Here is a 24,297-nt window from a genome sequence, read left to right as displayed (position 1 = left end):
GGACATCCGCACAGAACTAAGTAGATTAGATTCAATGGCAGTCAACAATTTAGTTTGAACATAATTCTGTTTGCAAAACCCTCTGTATGGCGAACACTTCGTACACTTGCGAATCCAATTACATATAATAAATATTGCACGTTCCACCTCTGCGTGCTTAATATGCATATTTAAAACATAAAGTTAACCAAATACTTCGTTTCTAACCGCACTTCATTCATTGTTCAACATCTTGCAATTCAAGTTTCTCGACACACTGGCCTATCTAACCACCCTAACTGCTGCAACAGTCGTGGTCACTGACCCATGAGGCCTCCTGTTATAATGGTAGTTTTCTTACAGGATTGGTCGACCCTTCCAAGTTTTTACGATTTCTTAGATTACAAACTGCACACGTCTCCGTTGTGTCTGATGACAGCCAGTATCCATTAGCAGCACGTTACGTCACTTAATGATGATAATGAAAGACAAATGACCTTCACACGCTAATGCAAAGATATTTTGATGTCAGTCCGTTATTGTGCGACATTAGAGGCCTGTTGAAAGAGCAGTAATTTGGCCGCTATTTCTGCACTCACTCGCACGGTTGCTCCCACAACGAGATTAAGTGTGCGGTAAGCGAGTTTAGCGGAAAGCAAATGAGAATTCCGAATCACATTTTATTAATCGAACGACGATGACTTTTTTGACCCGTCTTCCAGTGCCATCTGACTTGTCCCGCTCCCTGGGCGGATAGTTTAATGAAGCCGACACATTACAACGTGCCGTTACCGCCACTGTAATCTGAAGACTGCACAATGCAACCAATCACACTTGTCCATAGTAATAAATTATAAGCAGTTTTGTTTTCTTCTTTCCTTTCGCGTCTGTTCAGCGTCCTCCCCTCTAATAGTGTAATCTCAAATGACTTATTATGTCCAAGTCAACGGTCACAGAGAAAAGGAGATAGACGATGTACAAAAGGAACCTCCGTATCGCCATTTACCACTAGAGGGCTAAGAAGCCATTAGGCTACGAAGTGTCAAAGACTTATGGAAGTTGTAATCCGGATACTTCTATTACTTGTGACGGCAGTGGGTATTAACTCGCTTTTTTTTTCTCTTTCTGTTCGATGAAACCCATGCCGCAAACTCTCAATGCTGCTTAGAACTCTCCAACACAGAACTCGTCCGTTTCTCAGTTCTCTTACTGTTATCAAGAGCGACTAAACTTTGCCAACTTTCGATATTCATGCAGTCACAATTAAAACTGTCGAGCCAATGATTGTCCTGATATATGCACGAATGAGAAAACCGACAGCAGTAAACTAACTAAAAAATGTTTAAAACAAAAAGTATTTGATGAATGTTAAAACAGGAAATGACGAAAATGTCGTCGAACAAGCAGTGAATTCTGCGATTGTATTAGCTATTTCTGGTTGGGTGGGTGGGTGGTGAAAAATCCCTATATGTTTGTTTATCTGCAGTTCTAGCTATTCGTTCAAAGTAATCATTGACGTTACTGCACCGGAAGGCAGACAGCATTAGGATGAAACGTGATCATTTGCTCTCCACATCGAGTGAGGAATTGAACACTGCAATCTGTCGAAACCCATAGAATCCCTGCACGTTTCCGATCAATGTATTCCGGTAGCCTGATGCGAAGGTAGGGGAACTTCTAGAAAGGGGAGAATTCATTCCAGATGAGAGGAAACAACGTGTTGTACAGCTCGGACCAACTTGTAAGAAATTAAAAGGAATTCTACGCTATCTTATAATAGCTTCTTCGAACTGAGATACGATATTTCTGTTTACCAAAGTAAACGGAAAAATAATCGGGGGGTTATTCCTCCCGCTTATTGCAGGTCTGAAGTGGCTTGAAAAAGTTCCATGTTTAATCTCCAGACAATGTAAGAAAATAAAACGAATAAAAATATGAAAAAATCTATAGTTCACTCACGTTCGTGCATGTACTATTGTCATAACCTTTCGTGAGTGGGAATTACAAAAAAATAATAATAATAATAAATAAATAAAAGCAATGAAAGAAATATAAATTGGTTGCTATATTAAGAAAGTCTACATGCGCCTGTTTGAATTAATTCTTAATTAATTTTGATGGTTTTATTGTACGTATTATTCTTCAGTATAGGTTTCAAATTCGGTACAACATGTATAAGGAGAACCTCGTTGGATTATTTTAAAAAGCGACCTTTTAAAAGGCAATCAATCGCTGACATTGCGCAGCAACTCGCATTAGACTTTGAATATGTGTACACCATTATAACAGTTTCTTTTCTTTTCTTTTTTTTCTTGAACAGAAAAGATGAAAAACTTGTTTTCAAAATATGAACCATGAAAAGAAGTTAAATTAAATCAGAAAGCAGGCTAACATGCGTTGTTTTCACAAAAAATAAAATTTGTCTCAGTGAGTAAAACGATTCCAATTTGTATGGTTACAGTTTTTTTTTTTTTTTTAAATAAATGTCATTCGGTTCACTTCGTGTGCCCGTCAAGACTAAAAGAAACAAGCTTTCGAATGGCACGTGCCACAATGTGTCCACTGGCAGCTGCTGTTGTGATCACAAGACGTTAGCAACAAACAGGTGTCTTACGATTTTGTCTTCACGCTAAATTCTTCCCCCCCCCCTTCTTGGAATAATTCACAGGTCGTCACCGAATAGTTGCACGTCTTCTCCCTTTAAGCTACGCAACGCAATGCGAAATCTTTCAAGCATCTTGCTGATTTGGGAAGGATAAAAGGAATTCTGTGGAGTCTACTGGATTTTAGGATAAACCAGATTTTATCTTTCGCTCGTTTCTCACTAGAGCATCCTCCCTTCTTCACTCATAGTCTCGTCGGAGAAAGAGATCTATTTTTTTTTTTTTTTTTTTGTTAATAAACCGGTTCCGTATAGATTATAAACATAGCAGATTTTATCTTCTTTTATAAATGATGCAGTTTTCAATCATTTGCGGTGTTCGTTCTCTCTTTCCATGCACACAACGAAATAATATGTAAAAATTACGCCACTCACTGTATATACTCAAGTGACTCACGAGCTGACCCACACTTTTCTTGTCATATTTTACAGATTTTTTTTTTTTTCTCTCGCCTATTCCGATTTACAAAGAGATCGATTTTTTTTTTTTTTTTTAATGTGTGGTTCAACGTATGGTTTGATATATTTCACATACGATCAGATATTTCAATTGAAATATGCGCAAAAAATGATATTCGACCGGAGTCTTTTTTTCTTTCTTTCTCTCTCTCTTTGGAAGTCTTATTTTGCGGAACAAGAACTGAACAGACAATGTTTGAATTATGAGCTCGTCCCTTACAACTGACGTGAAGGTGAAGACTATTGCATCGCATGCCATTGGTCACGCATGCGTAGTGCATAAAACGTTTGAAATGATCCTTAGGAGTGTATATAATTTAATATTACATCATTTAATTATTTGTTTTCTGCATAAAATGGAATATAAATGTACTTCTCTATGTAGTTATTAAAAACAAGCTACAAAATAAGAGGAAAGAGCTTTCAGTAAGACGTATTGAGCAACTGGAATAACTACCCGATGAAATGGGTAATACATTTAATGTGGAAGGAAAGAATTACACAAACGTGTGTGTGCCAGTATAGGCCTTGAGTGCCAACATTTATCGAAATCTTGATATAAGTATCGTTATGTGTAATTACAGGTTAGATGTCAGTAAATAGCATAAAAAAAAAATCTCCACAAGAAGGTACAGCTCTAGCCAGGAATAATGTTATCTGGTTTATTGTTGGTGATATATCTTCAGTAATTCACCAATCATGAGGTTTGGCTCTCTCTCCTTGCGTGTGTGTGTGTGGGGGGGGGGGTGTCCGTCGATGTCATAACCACACATAAATGATGTGTGGTTATGTGTGGATACTGCTTCCCAATACCTCATTATTTATTTATTTTTATTTTCTAAAAACTACAAGACCATCCGAATGAAAATCTTGATCTCCCCTTCCTCTCTCCACACATGAATCTATCGAAAATCTGGACCTGAAAGATATGTCAAAATGTGATATTTTCTGCTGCGAAGATTGCCATTTCTTCAATCTGAAGTACCCTCGATCGTCGTGTACAATGAAATAGCAACCACCGTTCTTCCAGTTATAATAAGTAATGGAGTGCAAGCTGCAAAAGTCCCTATCTATACTGAACAGAGCAACCCCATCGTACACGACGATATCAAACCTCCCGTGCAGGTCCGCTCACAAGAAATGGCTGTCTCGTCAAGTTCGTCACCCTCGCGATGATCCATTAAATCCTCTGTCTAATTGGCACGACATCTCGCTGCCAAACCCGCTCTATTGTGCCAGCACGCAACCTTTGTCTTTTTTTTTTTTTTTTATTATTATTTTTCGCATCACGCTCAACAGCAGCATCATACTGCAAGGGTTTCCGTGATGAATTTATTTTCCTTGAAATCCCCCACTTCCCCCCCCCTACTCAAGACCGTTACTTTCCCCTCCCAACTAATAATTTTGATTGTACCCGACGTCAACAACAGTCTTTTTTTTTTTTAATACCTCCGCAGCTAATTTTATGCAGAGCTCAACCACATTCAGCTACTACACGAGACAGAGAGAAATCCGCCGAATTTAAAATAGCTTTCGCATGAAATTAATCAAACGAAAAAAAGAAAATAAAATAAAGTCCAGCTGCTGAAAATTAGACAGCTTAAAGTTCCTTATTTCATCTTTAACCAGTGCATCATCTTTTACGGCCAATAAGTTTGCGGTTCTCTTTGAATGTTTTTTTCTTTCTGTTTTTGATGCTAAAATACAATCGCCGTCCACATTCTGAAATAATCATATTTCTTCAACATTCAACACTACGTTGTAATATTTTCATGAAGTTACATTCCCATTTTAACTCTAGGACCAAGCAGGTCTCCAACAATAACATTCTTGTGCTTTCAGCCGTTTCAGCACGATTATAAACGCATTAAAGGCTTCGCCAACTTATGCATTGTGACGTCAAAACATACGACATGTAAAGCTCTGAGCATCACAACAATATATTCACGTGAAACATTCCATTGTTCATTTTGATACGCTAACCTGTTCTATGAGGAAGTTCCCGTACTTTTTTTTTTTTTTTAGTTTAAGCAAAACTACTATTTTGCGAAATTGCAGATTACGAGTCAACGTAATAACTTGATGAGTAGTAAAACTGCTTCTTTCCTGTCATGCGATGCTAGTATGGAGGCCACAGCAATTTCTTTGACGAAGCTATCGTACTTATATTAAAGAAGGAAATATGAATTTCCTCTTTTAATATATCTTTGCGACAGCTGTTAAAATTCTTTAATGAAGTTGTTGCCGACAACTCGTTCATGGTGCCATCTAGCCTATGTAGAGATGATGATTATGAGGGCCATTTCTCAAGGCAACTAATTAAATGTGCACTGCAACTGCACTAAAAAATTAATCACCTAAATAATAAGATGCAAGACAGGAAATTCACTAACACGTACAAAACCGGAGTGAAATAAATGAAGTCCAACTGGCAGAGCATAGCAAAAGAAAAGGAGGGGGATGTTCTGAGAGGAGGAGGGAGAAACACCAAAATGGAAGTCGTAATCATAACACAACAGTTGAAAGCCGTCCAAGAAAGTTAAAGATCATTATCAGTAATAAGACATGTTCATCACCTTGGCACATTTCCAAAATGGACGAAAGGTGTTCTAAAGTAAATCCTAGGAGAGCGGTGGAGAAGTTTTAATCTTGGAAAAGACCTGAACTACTGCATTTTATGAGTCTTCTTATTTTGCTGAGTAGAATTCAAAGGTTCTTATTGTTGGAATTGCTTCATGCAGGGCGTGCTTCTAACAGTCACGTCTAGATTCTCATTGTTCTGTCAAGAATGCAAAATCTGCCCACTGCCTCAGGTAGAGGAAGGTACGGTGATAGATGTTCGTACGTATGAGGGAAATCGCCAGCCGTTCGATGGTATGTCTCATTGCTAGCCTAGCCTAACAAAGCAATGCCCCGTTACTACAACACACGGAGGGCCCCCCTCCTTTGACGGAGGGGGATGCGGTTGGCATGCATTATTTCTATTTGAATCGCTGGGTGGTGGCCATCTCATATCTTTATTTATTTAAAAGTGCATGTGAACAATTTACTGTATATAAGAAGGGGCCCACCTCTATGACCCATTTTTTTTCCTTACGTGGCAACGCTGGGTATTCCGTTATTATTGCCGGAAGGGATAAGGTGGGGAATCACGTGTTCGATTGCGGTTTGAAAATCAAATAAATTTTACATAAGCAAGCCATAAAATGGAAGAACGTAAATATTTTCAGGGAAAAAAAAAAATTGTCTGACTAGCGCGTGCGTTATGACCATCCTCGTTTTATTCAACTGCATATTTCTCTTTGAATTCATCTTTTCATCACACGGCGTCAAATGACGTCACATGTTAAAAGACACACCTTCAGCAGAGTGCAAATTCTGTGAAGAATCGTGTGTATAACCTCAGAGCGGCAGTGACAAACTCATCACCTACACGAGTTTAGTTAGTTATTCACATTCCCGTTCTTCGCTGGGTTTTGGGAGTGAAGCCTTCTGCTAGAAGTGGTACGGTTGCTGATGCCCTTTTCACAAAGAGTTAGTGGGAAGTCACAAACATTCATTCCTCTGGTAGGATTGGAACCCCCTCAGCATGTTGGCTGGAGAGCGGATACGCTAACCATCGTTACCATCCCCCTCTTGGCTACTCGAGTTTGTTGATATTCATTAATTTCCGTTATTTTCTTGTTGGTCCTCTAAATGAAGGAAACACTAGTCTGTTTCCTTCATTTGCAAGAAGAAAAAATCCGGAGATTCCGGAAGGAAATGCTCCCTCATCTTCATTAGGAATTCAATTCCTTTCGATCCTAACTGCGTCACCCCTACGACGTGAGCTTCGGAGGCGTTCAGTGATTTCTGGGACGGGAGCTGGACCTTTAGACTAAACGCGGCTATCTTTCTCATTCTCGCATTACATCTCCCATCGTTACCGTCCCCCTCTTGTTTACAGCATCACACTACACACACTTGTCTTTCGTATCACACCACGACCCTCCCTAACCTCCGGGGAAAGGCGTACGTACGGCACCAGCATTCAAGTGGTGGTTCGACCACGCCCGCGTCCTAAACCTGCTACGGTCATTTGCCCCGACTGCCAGTTGTTGTAATAGGGGAAAATAGGGGGGGGAGCAGAACTTGTTTCTTGCAAAGTTTGAGTTTCACCAGGACGGAAAAAGATCGCAGAGCAGATTCATTCAGCGAAAATCGCACATGCTGAGAAGAGTCACGTGGTCTGGTTAGTATGTTTATAGAGGAGAGTTTAGGTCGAAGTCTGTCAGGTTCCCTGTGAATATGCTGGGGGCCAACTTCACATGATGCGTTACTTCGGGGGTCTGTAAAACATTCCTCCTTTGGCCATCTTAGTTCAGAATGGGGCCACCTTTAAGGAGGGGCGAAAAGGAAAAACAACTGTAGTATCTATTTGGGACAATACCCTGCTGGGTATGTTGAATAGCGCGAGCAATAAAAACACAGCTCTGTCTACGTCTCACTAAAATGACAATTGCTTATCACACCTTGAATAAGGTTACGAAGAATCAACCGGTTACGCTTCTTTCGGACAGCATGGTTGTCCTAAAGAAGGCAAACACAAAAAACATCCCGTAATTTACCTTGGCTACGCCTGCCTTTGTGCTGAATAATGTAAATTCATTTTTCTCCTATTAAAAAGGTTCACCAAAAGGCTATCTACGTCTCTTAATGAGCTCAACGTCAGCACAGACTGTTGACGTTGAGCTCATTAATAATCTATTAAAAGCTTCGTTCTCTCATCTCTCCCCCCCCCCTCCGTAATACTTTCATCTTTGTAAATATCAGATTATAACAAATGCAATACGAACGTTCTTCAATTACCATTAATTTTTCTATTTATGTTGAGCAGGTGGGTATGCCAGTAGCGATTCAATTGTCGGCCAGGTTGAATGCGTGGGTAGGATCGCCTCTCTCTCTCTCCAACTAATATGTTGTTGCTTCAAATCTCAATGCTGGCATAGATGTTTGGGAATGTCTTTAGGTGAACATGAAGTATTGCTGCCTATTAGAAACCTGAAGAAGTTCCATGTTTCTAGTCTCCAGCACTGAGATGCAGGATTATCTGAACCCAATCACTGTGCTAAAATGCTAGCAGTTTTCGTAGGCGGGTAAGAATATAAATAAGCAAAAAGGCTTAGTCTTGAGAAAGAAATGGATGCATATGTAAACGCTCATTTTCATCCTACCAAATGGTCCTTCAAGAAATTGGTTCCATCTATGAATTAATAACTTCGTCATCTTATGAACCCAATTAAATGCTTTATATTATTACCAAGAAATCTTGACTTAAGCAATTCACAAAAAATGTCTCACAGAAGCCTGCATATGAATCTTCTCTTCAACTCTTGGAACGAGTTGATCCCCTAATTAAGGGTCACCGCGAATTAATGCAGCCGGCACACACACACACACACACACCACTCCTCCACCGCATCCCCCTAAAGTCAATTATCTATGTCTGTAGATCTGTATAGTCACGAGGTCTTCTGTCTGTTTTGACGAACCAAAAAAAAACAAACTTCGCCTCTGGATGAGACTGGCTAACTCACCATTTGATCGAAAAAGATTTGATATTTGATAGAGATCCCTCACGTTATAGACGGGATTCGATCTTGAGTCTTTCCAACCAAAGGACTGGTCTATACGAACTGAGAAACGGAAGTTCGTATATATGCATATAAGAATAGAGATAAAGGTCATATCGGTCAAATACTGCAATAGGATGCTGTAGATAGCATGTCGTCAGCGAGGAATTTTCTAGCACTGATAATCGCTAATCCGGTATTCAGAATTCATCCCACGTTCAAAAAATATTAATATAACGACATGTTAGACGAAAAACCAGCAGTGAGCAGATCAGTCAGCTTCGAATCAATACAAGGGGAATTGAACTCGAATTAAAGGCACGTGATATCACGAAATTCTTCATTTACCGCTTGTCATGTTCGTAGAACAACGATAAGAAACAAAAGGGTCAAGAACCCTTTTGCCTAGGGATAAAACGACATCTTACGACAACATCCGAGTCCAAATACTAACCGTGTCGGTTTGGTGAGTGTCTTTTTCGAGTCACGTTCTACGTGCATATTTACTTAAAGTCAAAGACCGACTGGGAAATACTCCTCAAACTTCGGTACACGAAAAGAAGACATTTACCTTAATTCTAAAGTAAAAATTCCTTTTTATCCCTAGGCAAACATAATTCTAAAACAATGCACTATTTTGGTGCCCCGTGATCTGAATATTTACTTCCTAAAATAAAGAAAAAAAATCCTACATTCCGTTGTTAAGTTTTTTCCTAACTCCCACCGTTTTTTTTTTTAATCCCACTGTGAAAAGCCAGGAGAGAGAGACGCGCAGTCCGTGGACAGTTGAAAAAAAAACAACAACCAGAAGTGATGTTCATTTAACAGGATGCTTAAGGAAAATAATAAGATTAAGGTCCTCCCAAGACTCATGTTGGCCAAATACCCATCAAGTGTGCACGATTAAAGCAAACCCATAAATCAGACTGTCAAATTTGAGAAGACACGTGGGAGACTTCCAAAATGATACTTTGAAAGAATCCGCTTTCAAAGCTGTTACGTTCACACGATTTTTCGTGGATAGGAGAGAAAAAAATCGCCTATCCACCGCGATTTTTTTAATGTAAATCCTGCCTAAGAAAGGGGATAGTCCTTGGGTACATTAGTAATGTGGGCGGGTTAAGGGTTATATAATCCAGAAACACTGCTAAAAAGACCAAACGGAACTTCTCTTTCAAGCTACTTCAGCCTCAAATAAGCGAGGTAGTGAGCTAAAAGTGGACGAGGAAATTCTGCTGTGGGATTAGACCCCCCACAGCTTGCTTGTTTGGAAGTGCATACTCTGTATTCGACCACTCGCTATCCGTGTTTTCCCTAATAGCGAAACCAAATGCGTTAAAGATATTTACTTCTACACATGTATTTATCCGCAGCTTTTTGGATGAAATGATTTCCAGTTCCTTTGTGAGGATGAAGTGGAGAAATTGTTATTATTAGAAGCGAAAGTCTACGGAAGAAATGGAGGCGAAAGTTTCACGGTAGGATGGGAGAATGAATTGTTTCCCCATTCAGCAGCCCAGGGAGTAATTATGGTAACAAGTCAATTAAAAAAAAAAGTTTCAATCCAACTCCTAATTATTTTTTTAGGATTCGTAAACTGTTTGAATGAAGCCTCAATCGTTGTTTCAGAAATGCTTGCGGGCCACACCGGAATTATTGAGAGATTTCGTGAATATACACAGAAATTATGACATAAAAAAAGAGGGAAATGAAACACTTACAAAAAATCCGGAGGACATTGATTTGAGATTCATCTTGATGGGTGACACACATTTTGTTTTACGAGTTTATAATAATTTATATGGATTGTTCCCTTTTATGATGAGACAGATATGGTGCCATTACATTAAGAAAATACCGCAAAAAATTGCTCTTAGGAGGCCACAAAAGTTTCTTGCAGAGGAGTCAGCAACCAGCTACGCTGTTTGTGGATATCATCGAAATGACTGAGATAAGCTGAACTTTGTGGTCCTTCGTAAAGTCCATGGCACTGGATAACTTGAATTCACAAGTTTGCTACCAATGGAAAAAAATGTGGGGGTTGGGCAGCACTGGAAATACGCTGCTATTAGCTATTTCCTAATCCAGATTTTCTATTTTAAATAGTATAGTAAATACAACAAATAAAAATATTTGATCTTATGGCAGAATGGATTCTACTAACAACGCAGCATCTAAAAGCAGTAACTGAAAACTAATCAGATTTGGCTCCTGCATCGCTGCTTCGTTATCGTTATTATCAGTGCATGAAACTCTCCCACACACTCCCCTGTACAAATCCAAGAGTGACCATTCGGCAGAATAATTTAATATTCACGAAATGGGTCAGCATAATTTATTCCTTCGGGTCTTAAGGTAAAACAATTCAGTGGCAACGAGTTGATCACTAAAGACAGAGGATCCAAACTCTCCTTCGAGTGACCTTTGAGCACGTGCAAAATGACTCATGGCAAACATCTTTGCGTAACTGATGAAAGTGATTACGTTCCTTACGTGGGAGGATGACCTCCCAGTTAGACAGACCTACTACCTCTGACGAAATCGCGCAGTTCATCTACGGATTAGGGTCATGTCGTGGTGTAGGAAACATATGGCACAGTAAGTATTAAATATCGGGAGGGGGGGGGGTGACGAGAATGGTAGATTATATGGACACCGCTCTTCGGGAAAGTTCTGAATGAGCGAGTGTTGAGCAAGGTCATAGGTCGTGTTGCAATCTGGACACTTGAGATTGTTTTCGTTCTTTCTGAGTTTTCCAGCGTTGGAGATGACTGAATATGTTAAAGAAGGAAGATCCATTTCTCTTCTGGTGAAGCGCACAGCAACCACTTTACATTCCAGTCGTAATTTAAACTTGCACGCGGAATAACCGCTTTTGGGAAGATACTTCAGGAAATTCCGCGAGATTTAAAACAGCAGAATTTCCAAATCTTGTAGGCTTTCCTGTTATACAGGAATCATATTTGTTTCTTTTAAGGTTACACAGTGATCAGCACTCAAAAACACACGTGTTGAACAGATTATTTTATTAATTACTAATAAAATAAAACGACGTTTCGACCCCTGTATCGAGGTCATCGTCGGAAGAATACAAGTGTATAAGGAACCAAGCTACATGCTCATGCTCTGTATACCGGTAAACTAAATCTACGTAGTTAATTAATCCTTTTCCCTAGCCTGACCTCTAGTGATAAAAATAAATAAATAAAAAAATAAAATAAAATAAAATAAAAATAAATAAATAAATAATAATAATAATAATAAATAAATAAATACAACTACAATAAACTGCTAAAGTCCTCATGTAATAATATTTCCTGTTATACAGGAAATTCTGACAGATTTATATGCGGCTGCCGAAATGATATTTGCCGACGACATATTTGTTTTAATTGTTTGTGTGTTGTCATATCAGGGGCTTTAACTAATCATTACTTTTTCGACGTAACAAAATAATAATAATAAATTTAACCGAGTAGGGAAATAAGATAACCCACCTAAAACGAAATATTGAAGAAACTACACTTACCTCCAAAAATGCGGCACGTAGCCAGGACACTGGTCCTTGCACTTATAGCAACGTTTGGTCTTCTCCATTCGCTCCGTGGTCCCACCATCCTAAAAGAGAAAATCAGAAATAACTTACGAAACATCTGCTACCTGTTACGATTGGTGTTTCACAAAAGTGCACACATCTTTAGCTAATAATGCAGTTAAACATAACCCACTTTATATATTAGGGATCTGTTATGAGAATGCCTGCATCATTGTCTCTATACTATGTTTTTAACGAAATGGCAACTGCATGTTCAGAAAGGAAACTTACAGACTGCTTAACTTCGGTATTCACCATTAAGAACTACACCAAACTGTTCGTACGAGCATCGAGAAAACAACTTTAAAACTGATAATACCAAGCAGCAGGAAGTAGCACAATGAAATCTGAGAGTAATAATGCTACACCATGAGCGTGTCCTACATAACTGACAGGTTTGTACGAATGATAAATTTTGCTCGAATAATTTTAAAACAATTAAGAGGGATGTAGTTGCTTACAACAACTTGTAGAATTATCTGCCATGCCTTACGACTTTGATAATTTATGATGTGATAATTTGTACTTGTTGGTCAAATTATGGCACTGCAGGACTCTACATTTCAGGTTTTTTTTGGAACGTTTTGATTAGTGATTCAAGATGTTCATGTCTCCACTTAAACCATGAGACCCTGCGCCAAAGTGGGAGCAGCTAAAACAGTGTCGAAAGGAATGAAGACAAGCAAAAAAAAAAGAAAAAAAAAGTGAAGAATTTCTGTTCCCCATTTTTGTTTAACTTAAGTGTGCTGTTATTGTTGCTTTGATGCCACCTTCCCTTTCAACCAAGATTTTTTTTTGTTCTCCGTTTTCTACTGAAATTGTTGATTTGCTTCAGTATCTCCGTGAGATTATTCGCTATCGGATAAGAGCCGATCATCGTGAATCGCTTCTTATTCGATAATTCATTAATTATATTGTGCATTTTAGCCTAGTCATGGTCCATTGCTTATGATGGAGTCAGGAAAGTAGAGTGGGAATAAACCCACCAAAATATACGATTGTAGAATCGATATTTGTCAAGGAAATTTTTGTGGTTTGTTACTAATTCTGATTTTTGATTCTTTGAGAACCCTGTAAATATTTTTCCAACCTTTCAATATGCTTTTTGACTGGCTAGAAGTGAAGGGGAAAATCAGGAAACCAAAACAAATTAGTATTTAATTTGGACCGCACTAAAATTCTATAAAATGAAGACAAAATGCATTTTTTATTTCTTTCTAAACTCACAGGAACCACTGTTATATTTGTCTTGTTGCTAAACTAGAACTGTGATATTTGCAAAATACAACCTGTTCGTGTTTAAAAGGAGAAACCTTCTCTGAGGATGCTGTTCTGCAAATGGTATAAGCATGACTAATGTTCCATTATTGTTATCACAGACAAGACGTCAGACTGTCTTATTCAATCAAACATACAGGAATATAAGAAATAAAAAAGATTTTGCTCTTTTAAGGGTGTTTATTACAGAGTTTTTTCAAAAACAAATATATTAACTACGAAACTTTAATGCGATTGCGTTGCTTGAGTAGTTTTTCCCACGATTCTCCATCGAAAATTGATGGAGAGCAAAGCATTCAAGGGATCCATGTAGATCCCAACATATCGTATAAAGGTAGGACCTACATGGACTTTGGTTCAAGACTCAATTTAGACGGAGGGGATCCCCTAGAATTTGGAGAGTTAAAAATAAAACTTCACGTTCTCACATATATTTATGAATTATTAAATAGAAGAATTTTTTTCACGCTTGGATTGAGATGAAACTTTCCTCTTCATCGATACTGTGTGGAAAAATAAACTAAGAAATTAGTTATGTATTAACATTTTTTATAGCGATTTACAATCAATACAAAATAATTCACAAGCAAGCTGTGCTCTGTAAATTAATATACACAAAAATTAGGACCCATAACATCCTCAAAATGCCGTAATACATATCTGGAACAACATGATGATGATGTAGTGATTGTTCCCATGGCCACTGCGGCTGGACCGACATCGCCAGTAATTAGGTTTCAGTTAGCAGCTTGATCATTAACGTGACCAATGAGTCATCAAGCAGCCCCCTCCTCGCTCATGTCAAGAAAATTAGAGCAGACACTGATCTCCTATCGCGACTTGTTGACAAATATTGAGAAATTAGTGGTGTTAATTTTCACGACCCTAATAATGCTTTCATTGCTGGAATAAATTCCAGTTCCCGAGACAGTTCAGACCTGTTTGCGGAAGAGGGGGTGAGAGTGTAATATAATAACTGATAATATGTGTAGCGATACCATTAATTAGTTTCACTACACTTATAAGTATAACAGACTGGTATTTTAAAAATAAAAAAGGAGAGAGCTCATGTGCAACGTAATCCGATAGCCGAGCAATATCAGCACATTACAGCACCTCCTCTTTATCAGATTAGCAGTTGACAACAGCGGCGATAAGACAACTGCTATACCATTCGTTTCTTGAGACAATTTTTGAAAATACGTTAATTACATAATTTTTGTTTTCTTGTTCAAGGAATGATTTACTTGTCTTGATCCCTTCTTGGATATTTGTCGTCAATCATTTTATGATTTCGTACAAATTCATTTTTGACCCACTTACCGTAGGCCATTAAGAATGTAATTTACTGTCAGGCATACCAGTCTCGTACGCCTGACAGTAAATTGCCTACTAATGATCCATATTTTAGTCGATCCCTCAAGCTATTTATTCTTCCTATATCTTGATTATTATTTACTTTTATTCCGCCAATTACCATCGCGCACCTAGTGTGGGTAATCGTCAATGCTAGATATTTAATACAGAAATAATACTAACAACACGTACTGAATTCAACACAATTCTGTAGTGCGATCTAATTAGTGGTACATTTTGTCCACCATCCGACTGTTATTGACTCCTCTTCCCCCCCCCCCCCCCCACAAAAAAAATTAGTTTTTGTTGCCAATTCAGCCATATTTATTGAATCGTGAACTGTAAAAAATAAAGCTTTATATATTTGAGAATATTCTTGGGAATAAATTCAGTAATTTCCGTAACTAGCAAAATGTGACGTACTTCTTCACTAGTAATTCAATAATTCAGTTATGTATAATAATAATATAAGCAGGCATTCAGAGTAACGCTCGCTACTGATATGATATTTTTAAGGCTCATCTTGTTCAAATTATCATACAGAAAAATGAAGAGCGTCTTTAATGAAAGAGATGGCAGAACATCAGTTAGTTGATGCTTTTCATGATCGTACTCTGCAGGAGGAGCATTTCTAGTGATGGAAGATGAAACGTTCCTAAAAATATTTCAACTTGCAAAAGCTCTGATACAACACTAAATTACAAAATGGTAGGCTAGTTCGTTCCATCTTCCAGTTTTCTTATGCAATCTGGATCGGGGGGGGGGGGGGTGCCCTAGTTTTATACATCTTGGGTTTCTCTTTACATTATGTACTAAGTTCATCACTAACTTGCACTACTAATGCATTTCAAACGAATTATTATTTTAAAAACGGGCAATGTATTATTTTAGATTGCCAGTTTATAAAATTGTAAAACAATTCACTAGCAGTGTCCACCTGGCACTATCAGTAGCAATAACATCCTACGACTGAACTAACCTGGGATAGAGTTATTTAGGATTTTTCATCCACAAAACATGCAAACCCGCCCTACAATACACAATCTACAACAGAATGCTGTCATACAGCATTCTGTTGTAGATTGTTGTAGATTGTGTAATGTTGTAGCATTAATAAAGGTGAAGAAACAGTCTACGAGACAGTGTATTATATCCGGTGAGCGTATCCTCCGTGCAATTTGCTAGTGTTGATGGAGTAGGAAAAAAAGTTTCCCAGAGAGTTTCTTGCCTCAAAAAAGTTTCTTGCATCTTAGCCGGGACTCGCACTCAAGTCTTTCCAAAAGAAAGGTCGCGTCGTCCTTGTGCTGAGATTTTGTTGTAAACTAACCTGAATTCTGTAAAGTCTTAAAACCAAATTCCACATGGGATACGGAGTGAAAATTCACTAGGAACAATATGTCCAGAATTATAAACAGGATGGAATACTCGGGATGGAATACTACTTCATTAACCTCTCATTTCTGACGGAATCTCAAACTTAGGTGGAGTGTAGACAGAAACTTTGGACCCATGAATAGCGGGCACGCTTCGTATAATTTTGATACAATCAGGATTACCCTGCCGTAGTAAATGGCCAAGCAAGAGTATGGCAATTCAGCATGAAACAAGGAACTCCTATTCTCAGGAAACAGTCCAGGCCAATGGTTTAAGAGAATGATTTGTGTTAAATGAGTTGCTCCTCTCGTAATCGTTCAGGAATACATAAAAGTTACAGAGAAGGTGAACACAGTTGCTAATCAGTCATCTACTTGCAGTCACTTTTCAAAGAGGACAGCGGATTTTTCAGACATTATTGGCGCAATTCTTATGGAAGTTCAGAGGAGCATTGACGTTTCGTCCTCTTCCCCTAATAAGTTGAGTTCTCAGGGAAAGTTTGCTGCCAACCAGTGGAAAAGGAATATATTGGCGAAAAGTCCCGATTCTGGAAAATTTGGGAAACTGCACACAACATGCGATCATCGCGGAAGCCAGCAATCATCACAAATCACTACAAGTGACTAATTATCATTGCAAGAGATTATTTTGTGCATTCGACCTCTACGTCATCTACTGTAATCTAATGCACCTGATATTATTTTACTCCCTAAGTGTTTATTACGGATCTTTATTAATCCAATATTTTTAGGTGAATGAGTTTCCGCAACTAAATCGGTATCGACAGGTTGGGATGACCCATCGATGCCGATTGGGACTCGTCCAGGATGCAAAAAACTTAAGTTTTTTTTCCGCTCTCCCATCATATGTAGGTGTAGAAGGATTTTTCTCCCGAAAAATCGCAGTTATCATTGCTAAAAACAGGCAGAACTTCCATAAGAACACAAGACAACATAGACTGAACTCATAAGCCTAAATGACTTCGGTGGTAATTGCAAACCATCCCCACCACATCCATCCAGGAAAGGCTATAAACCTATCGCACATAAGCATCACGGGTGGGCTATGGGCTAGATAATCGGGACTACCATGCGTAGAAACCAAACATGAAAGGTTTTCGAATGACTACAAACCTTCAAAAAGCAGTGTGGGTTCTTATACCAGACAAAACTTATTATTTGCTACCTAAACGACATTCACAAAAACATCCATGCCCAGAGTGGAATTCGGAAGCAGTCCGGTGGGAGAACGAAAACATTTTCCACTTGTCCAACCAGGCCTGCCAATACAAGGCGTAATAGCAATGAAAAACAAAGATTATTACTAATATTTTAATATTTTTATACAAAGCTACTCCAGAGAGCCGAGGACTCACAGACAGAGAGGACTACGTCCAGATTACGCCATGCCTCAATACTCTCTCTCTCTCTCTCTCTGAAAACATTTCATGAGCTGACAACATCCAGTGGTAGCCCATTCCGCACGTACCATGTAAAGAACTTGGATCTGACAAGTTAAGGGGATAAAAATCCCTTATTGTTTTTCAGCCAGTAAGCGAAACTAAGATCGAAAACTACGATCTGAACGTTTCATGCCGACGAACTGTCGGCGGATCCAAGCGTCGTTTGGCTTTTCATCTTAGTTATAATATGTTATAATATAATATAGTGACACACCTTTCTGGCAATCGTATAGCAAAAGTATGTAAGTTCTTTTCACTTAAACTCTGATATTCTAGGTCTAGCTACTCACTGATGAGACCTCAAAAAAGGTTGAAACCGGTCTGGGTAGTGACCTCTCCTCATAATGTAAAACAGTACTACATCTCCTAGGAGCTGTGTGTTTTTACATTATGAGAAAATATCAAGAATAGTGAGGGATCTTGCTCCACCTTTGCAACGAGTTGCCCGGGTGTGGCACTACCAAGTGGTCACTTACGCTTGGATCCGCCGACAGTTCGTCGGCATGAAACGTTCAGATCGTAGTTTTCGATCTTAGTTTCGCTTACTGGCTGAAAAACAATAAGGGATTTTTATCCCCTTAACTTATCAACCTCGCCAGAAAAAAAAAAAAAAAAAAAAATAGCCGTTTGGCTTTTCATCTTGGATCTGACATGCTTCTAAATCACAATCTTACTAAAGGATGCCCTATCATGAGCTGTAAAATCTAACTTGTGTGTCTATGCGATAAGATCCCTTTACCAATTTATATCATGTCTCTCCTATTCCATATATTGCTCACACTTTCAGAACTAGATTTCTCTTCTTCCTAGAGTTGGGTCCTCTGTTTTTTCCTTGATGCGACTTTGGAGATCCCAACCGGCTTGTCGCGGAGCCTGACGTTGGGGAGGGGATACATATCCTTAGTATTTATGACTGTATACATGTTCATGGGGGCGGTTTGCCTGTTTTTGAGGGATGAAAAACCCGAGTTTCCTGGAGAAACCCTACACCTCAGTATGAGACCGACTAACTTACCTTTAGTCGAAAAGACCTGTCTCTCCTAAAAGGTTCCTCGCGTCATGGACGGAAATCGAACCCAGGTCATTCCCACCAAAGGGCTCCGTCTATACCGACTGAGCACGGAGGATCCACACTTTCAGAAACTGATTTCTTCAGTCTATTTTCATATGCCCAATTCCACAGGCCATATATCATCTCGGTTACTCGCTGTTGGATGTTTTCAGTTGTCTCCTCATCTCCTCGAAACTAACTAATAACCAAAATGGATAATAATAGTTAAGATTTGGTCTTATCAAAACTTTTCACAATGGACGAATAACTTCTTAATGCCCTCTTAAACATTGCATTCATCCAATGTGATGACTTAATCACCTTGTAATATAGCTCTAAACTTTAATCTCGTTTGCCATTATCTCATGTTTCTAGCTTCTTTGAAGACTTATTGTAAGTTACCATTAATAAAATACGTTGATCACAAATCCCTCAATCCAAAATGCATAACTTTACACTTAGCAACTATGAACCACTATCTGTCGCGTAAGTAGTCTGATTAGATTAGCATGCAAGAAATCTTCATCGGAAAAGTTCGTTATCACTATTCCTAACTAATGACTGTTCACACACACACACACACACACACATATATATATGAATGTAGTTTCCCACTGTTCATCTTCTTTCTCTTACAATTGGCACCACTATACATTTCTCTCTATACTTGTCAGTCATCATCCAATTCAAGTGAAAAGCCTATTATCCACATCCATATCCCTATGAGTTTGTATAACAACTTCTGGTCTGGAATCTTGTCAAATGTCTTGGCAAGATCCAAAAGTATTTTGGTATATATATATATATATATATATATATTCAACTCTGCAGTCAATATTCAAAAATGTGGTCAAATTGCTAAAACAACAACCCCTACTTTTTTGTTTTTTTTTAACAAACCCCATGCCGCCCTCTTTGGAGGATTAAGGTGCTACCATCCTCTGAATGCAGATCCTAATCAGGCTTTCCCAACACTTTAATGACACAGATACTGATTGCCTATAATTGGTTGCTCCTGTCTTAGCCCCATTCTTGTATAATGGAATTATCTTGGTTTTTCCTTCCACTCATTAGACTCAGAGTGAACAGCTAATTCACAGGCACAGCTTATTCTCTTGCACCTTCATTCATTCACTACCATGGAAGATGTTCCATTCACTCCTAAAACTGTGCTAAAATCCAGCTCTTACAATAGCTTTAATGTATCCAACTCGTTCATTATCCTGAGAGCAAATAGTTCCGCTTCGGATCTATACCTACCTTACTAAAGCGATCGCTTAGCAATTTCTGAAGTATCTGCTTTCGTTCCCCTTTTATTAAAGTTATACTTCCACAGCTGTCACATTCCTAGCGATGGTTATCACCTTTTCCATAGTACTGGATCCACAATATTATTTTTTATGCAGCTCTTCTTTCAAAGTCTTATTCATTTAATTATTATGCGATTTATTCTCATAACCGTATCAATGTCCGATGTATTTTCCTTCAAAACATCCTTTGATCACTCCCAAAGCTGCTGATTCTTCTGTGATGCAATTTTTCTTGCCAATTTTTCTCGCCGCTTGGTTGGCCGAGTAGTCAGAAAATTCATCTGCCTGTATAGTTCAGTCCTCTTCAAATTACCCTGAACTGTAACAGTATTCAGCAAGGTATTTCGGCCTGTTAGAATCTACCTCTATCTTAAAGCAATTAAATAAACCATTTCTTAAACTGTTGTTATCTTCCTCGTTCTCCAGATACTCGTCGGTAATGATATATGAATTCATCATCAAAACACTCCTAAATTCGAAAAACTTTCATCTCCTACGGCTCCCCCCTTTTCATTTCCATCTCCTAAGGTTCCTATGAAATCAATTAAGAAACATTATTGGAAGTTCAAACCGAAATGCCCTTTAGCCCTCCGTCAACAACCGCAAGCAACAAGCTCAGGCATTCGTGGTGCAAGGAAAATCTCTTTGGGAGCCTCCCTTCCAAAGCCTGTTCCGTAACCTAAACGTCGATGAATAAACAATGTACGCGGTCTGTCAGCATCGGTTCCCACGAGAAACAGTCAGAGTTGCAATGACGTAACTTGGTTGCCGTCGATACTGGTATTCCTTATCGTCTCTGTAATCATCCCCTTCACCCGAATACATAAACACTCGACGATCCCCTAAGCAATGCATATCGATTATCGTCCACAGGCCAAGAAGCAGTGCTTACTCACCACTCTTAACTTTGGTTTCTGTTTATATTTCCCTTTCGTAGCTCTAAAAACGATAACTTTCTTCAAACATACGATGCAGAGGTGTAGTCCTCTTTATTCTGGATTTAAGGGATTTCAAAGTCATAAAAACAAGATCTCTATGGCTGGCGGCATCTGTGATTCAGTGCTTTGGCTCAACAGTATTTTTGAATAATGCAACAATATCCAAATACATCTGAAGAGTAATAAATCGACATGAAATAATTTTAATTTATGCCAAGTTAATCTGTTTAACACAGCAGATGGTGGAAGCATTTTTGGCTTTTACAGACACTACTTTTTGGAAGAAAATAATATACATCCTCACAAATTACAAAATTAGAAAAAAAAATGTATTAACAAAACGATCTCTAAATAAGTTACTGTTATCTTAAACCAAAAATTGAATGTTTGTATATAGCCTCGAGATATCAGACTCGTGGCTCACTGTTGTGATATGCTGTGTATTTTCATACCTTAATTCACTGATAGGGATCTTTCATATTTCATATATACCAACCAAAGCTGGTTCAAGATAAGATACGACCTTGGCTTTTATTACATTGGATTGGACATGGTATAATTTCGGAAATTTCTTTAAATATGCGAACACAGTTGTTGAATTCAACGTATAACATTCCTACGGGTTGCCAAAGTACTTGTTTTTCTTTGACTGTATGCAACGCAAATCCTGATTATGTTAGCCGTGATTGTTACCTGATACACAACAAGTGAACAATTCCTGTTAATTAACAAAGACGAGTACTCCCTTCAAGATTGCCACTGCAGGTCTGATTGATTAACAAAGAGTGGGGATATCTTCGTTCTCCAAGCAACTGGGATGTGGGTCAAATCCCATTCTATTTTTGCGACTCTTTTGTTTCGTTTCAAGTTTTTAGAGAGAAATTTGAGAAATTAATTTTTCAAGAGAAATTTTGTTAAATTTCTCTTTGACATTGATGATGGTTTCAGGAAAAATTACCGGCAAATTATTTCATATCAAAATTTGGCTCTGGGGTGTCTCCATCTATTTACTACTTGAGCTGTCAACAGGTGCTGCTGAAAACGTGATGAGGGGCTGTTCTCTACGATTAAGTTTACTAAATAGCGAAGTAATCACATTAAAAAAAAAAGGAATCATTTTAAAATCTGAACCCTTCAGTAACTACTGACAGGCATCGTCCTCTGCATATTACGTCAGTAGATGAGGGAAAAAATCGGGACTTTAACATTCCATTTTTTAACAGTCCATTTCTCTCTCTCTCTCTCTCTCTCTCTGTGTGTGTGTGTGTGTGTGTGTGTGTGTGTGTGTGTGTGTGTGTGTGTGTGTGTGTGTGTGTGTGTGTGTGTGTGTGTGTGTGTGTGTGTGTGTGTGTACGTCTGAAAATAAGTAAACTAGCCCCGAGAACACCACAGCTGACAAACACTTCACTATTTTAGTAACTTCAGTCTCATCCTGGTCAACCACACCAGGATATCTTTGTTGCAGTTGTTTATTTTCTTCCAAGCAATTGGCACATAATTAGGAAACACGTTTTACAAGAGGATGCTAACTATTATAAATATGAAAACGATTTTTCAGAAACCTTGCTAAGCGAAGTGTCAATGTGGTATTGATGTGTTCTTGACATTGATAACATCGCATCAAAAATATTTGTTCTATAGGATCACTATGCTTTGCAAACGATGATAGCCAGTAGAAATGGAAAAGAAACAGACTGGATGCCGCTAATCCCATCGCATACATATTTTTTCTCTCTCTCGAAATAGAAATTTAGTCATGTTAACAGTTAAATATTTTCTTTCTTTTAATTTAATCTCCGCTGATCGTAAACGCTACTTCACGATGTGTCTTTGGCTTCCCCCCCCCCCCAATACATGACAGTCCTCGGTTGCGTAGTGTTTTCTGGTATTTTCATTACATTGCTACATTAATTCTATGCAACACAACCGACTCGGTTATCAGTCCCTACATCCACTCTGATATCTTCCCCTACCATCTGCCCTTCCTCTGATAATCAGATTATGTTCTACAGGCCACTGAAATTTCTTCTCGGTATCCACTCAGTCACAACTTTTTTTTTTTTTTTTTTTTTTTTTTTACACGTCATCTGCTTATTAGAGAACCAACTGGGGAAGAAGAAGATTAAACTCAACAGGCTCTCAGAAAATTAACAAAAAACATTGTAATAAAACAGTAGTAACTTAGCAAAATACCATGTAGAATTCTATTAAGAGAGAGAGAGAGAATACTACTGAGATAAATTCGCTCGAAGTTTAGATTTATTTAAAAGAGCGATGATTAACTTCCGGAATCAATGACAAACGGTTATTAAAGATCCGATAAATAGAGCCATTTACCAATAATATTTAGGCAAGCGGTCAGTCCAGAAGAATTTAGCATTTGAAGGGACATTTCGGCTCTCCAACCATGTTTATCCCTTAAAATGTCGAGAAAAAGTCGTCTACAGTCTGCTATTTGCTTATAAGCAAGCAGAGATATTTCTGCAAAAAAGTTAACAAAAAAAAATGGTAAAAAGCGGGTCGAAAATTCGTTTTCGAAACGTTCTCGGCTCTTTCTTCAATCTTTAAAAGAACTTCAACTGTTATAATTTACGCACAGATTGAGAGTTCATTTATGAAACAACTTTCTGACATTCTGAAGTTGTGAAAAGAGGGTTTTTTGAGATCTTAAGGTTTCTGACGGAAATAAATAGCTCGAAACAACTGTCAAGCTAGTGAAACCTTAATCAAAAGCATTAATAAAAGGTGAACATACGGACTGCTGGACAGAGTTCGTCTGTTTTAAGTAGTGCCATACCAAGGCAAAACTGATGCGGAGGTTGTTCGTTGTTTACCGTCGCCTTCTCTTGACAGGTTTGAAAGTTTCAAGTTTTAAATTAAATAATTCGGCTATGAAATGGATTTATAATATCTTATATTTTTCTAGCCCTTAAAATGGTTCCTTGTGCCTTAGAAGAGACCCTTGTTTTATTCCAACAAAGTGCAACGTCGTTACTGGCTGAGCTATGAATGCTCCAGGTTAAGAAGCATTTTTGTGGGAAGGTCTTTATTCTGGCATGCTTCCCATGGGACACATAACTCAACTTCTGCGTACATCACTTTAACCAGGAAACAATAACCTGCAACATATCGTCGTCATTTGCAAATCGCTCAGTGCAAGGTCAGTGCGGCGAATGATTCAAACGTCCAGCGGTAGCTGGCAGCCGCTTACTATTCATTTT

The 24,297-nt window shown here is 38.4% G+C and overlaps 1 protein-coding gene across 1 annotated transcript in view; it reads right to left on the bottom strand.

Moving 5' to 3' along the window:
- Nucleotides 1–24,297, bottom strand: part of LOC150108476 (uncharacterized) — a 314,028-nt gene that overhangs the window by 233,374 nt on the left and 56,357 nt on the right. Inside the window, exon 2 of the mRNA XM_090415882.1 lies at nucleotides 12,242–12,330. Coding sequence (XP_090272008.1) covers nucleotides 12,242–12,330 — 89 coding nt within the window. The remainder of the gene's footprint in view (nucleotides 1–12,241; nucleotides 12,331–24,297) is intronic.

This window comes from Typopeltis vanoorti, chromosome 3 (assembly GCF_054136105.1).
Source record: "Typopeltis vanoorti isolate ZY-2024b chromosome 3, IOZ_Tvanoo_1.0, whole genome shotgun sequence".
NCBI lineage: Eukaryota > Metazoa > Arthropoda > Arachnida > Uropygi > Thelyphonidae > Typopeltis > Typopeltis vanoorti.
Note: the sequence above shows the minus strand (reverse complement) of the source record. Positions and strands in the feature narration are given on the sequence as shown.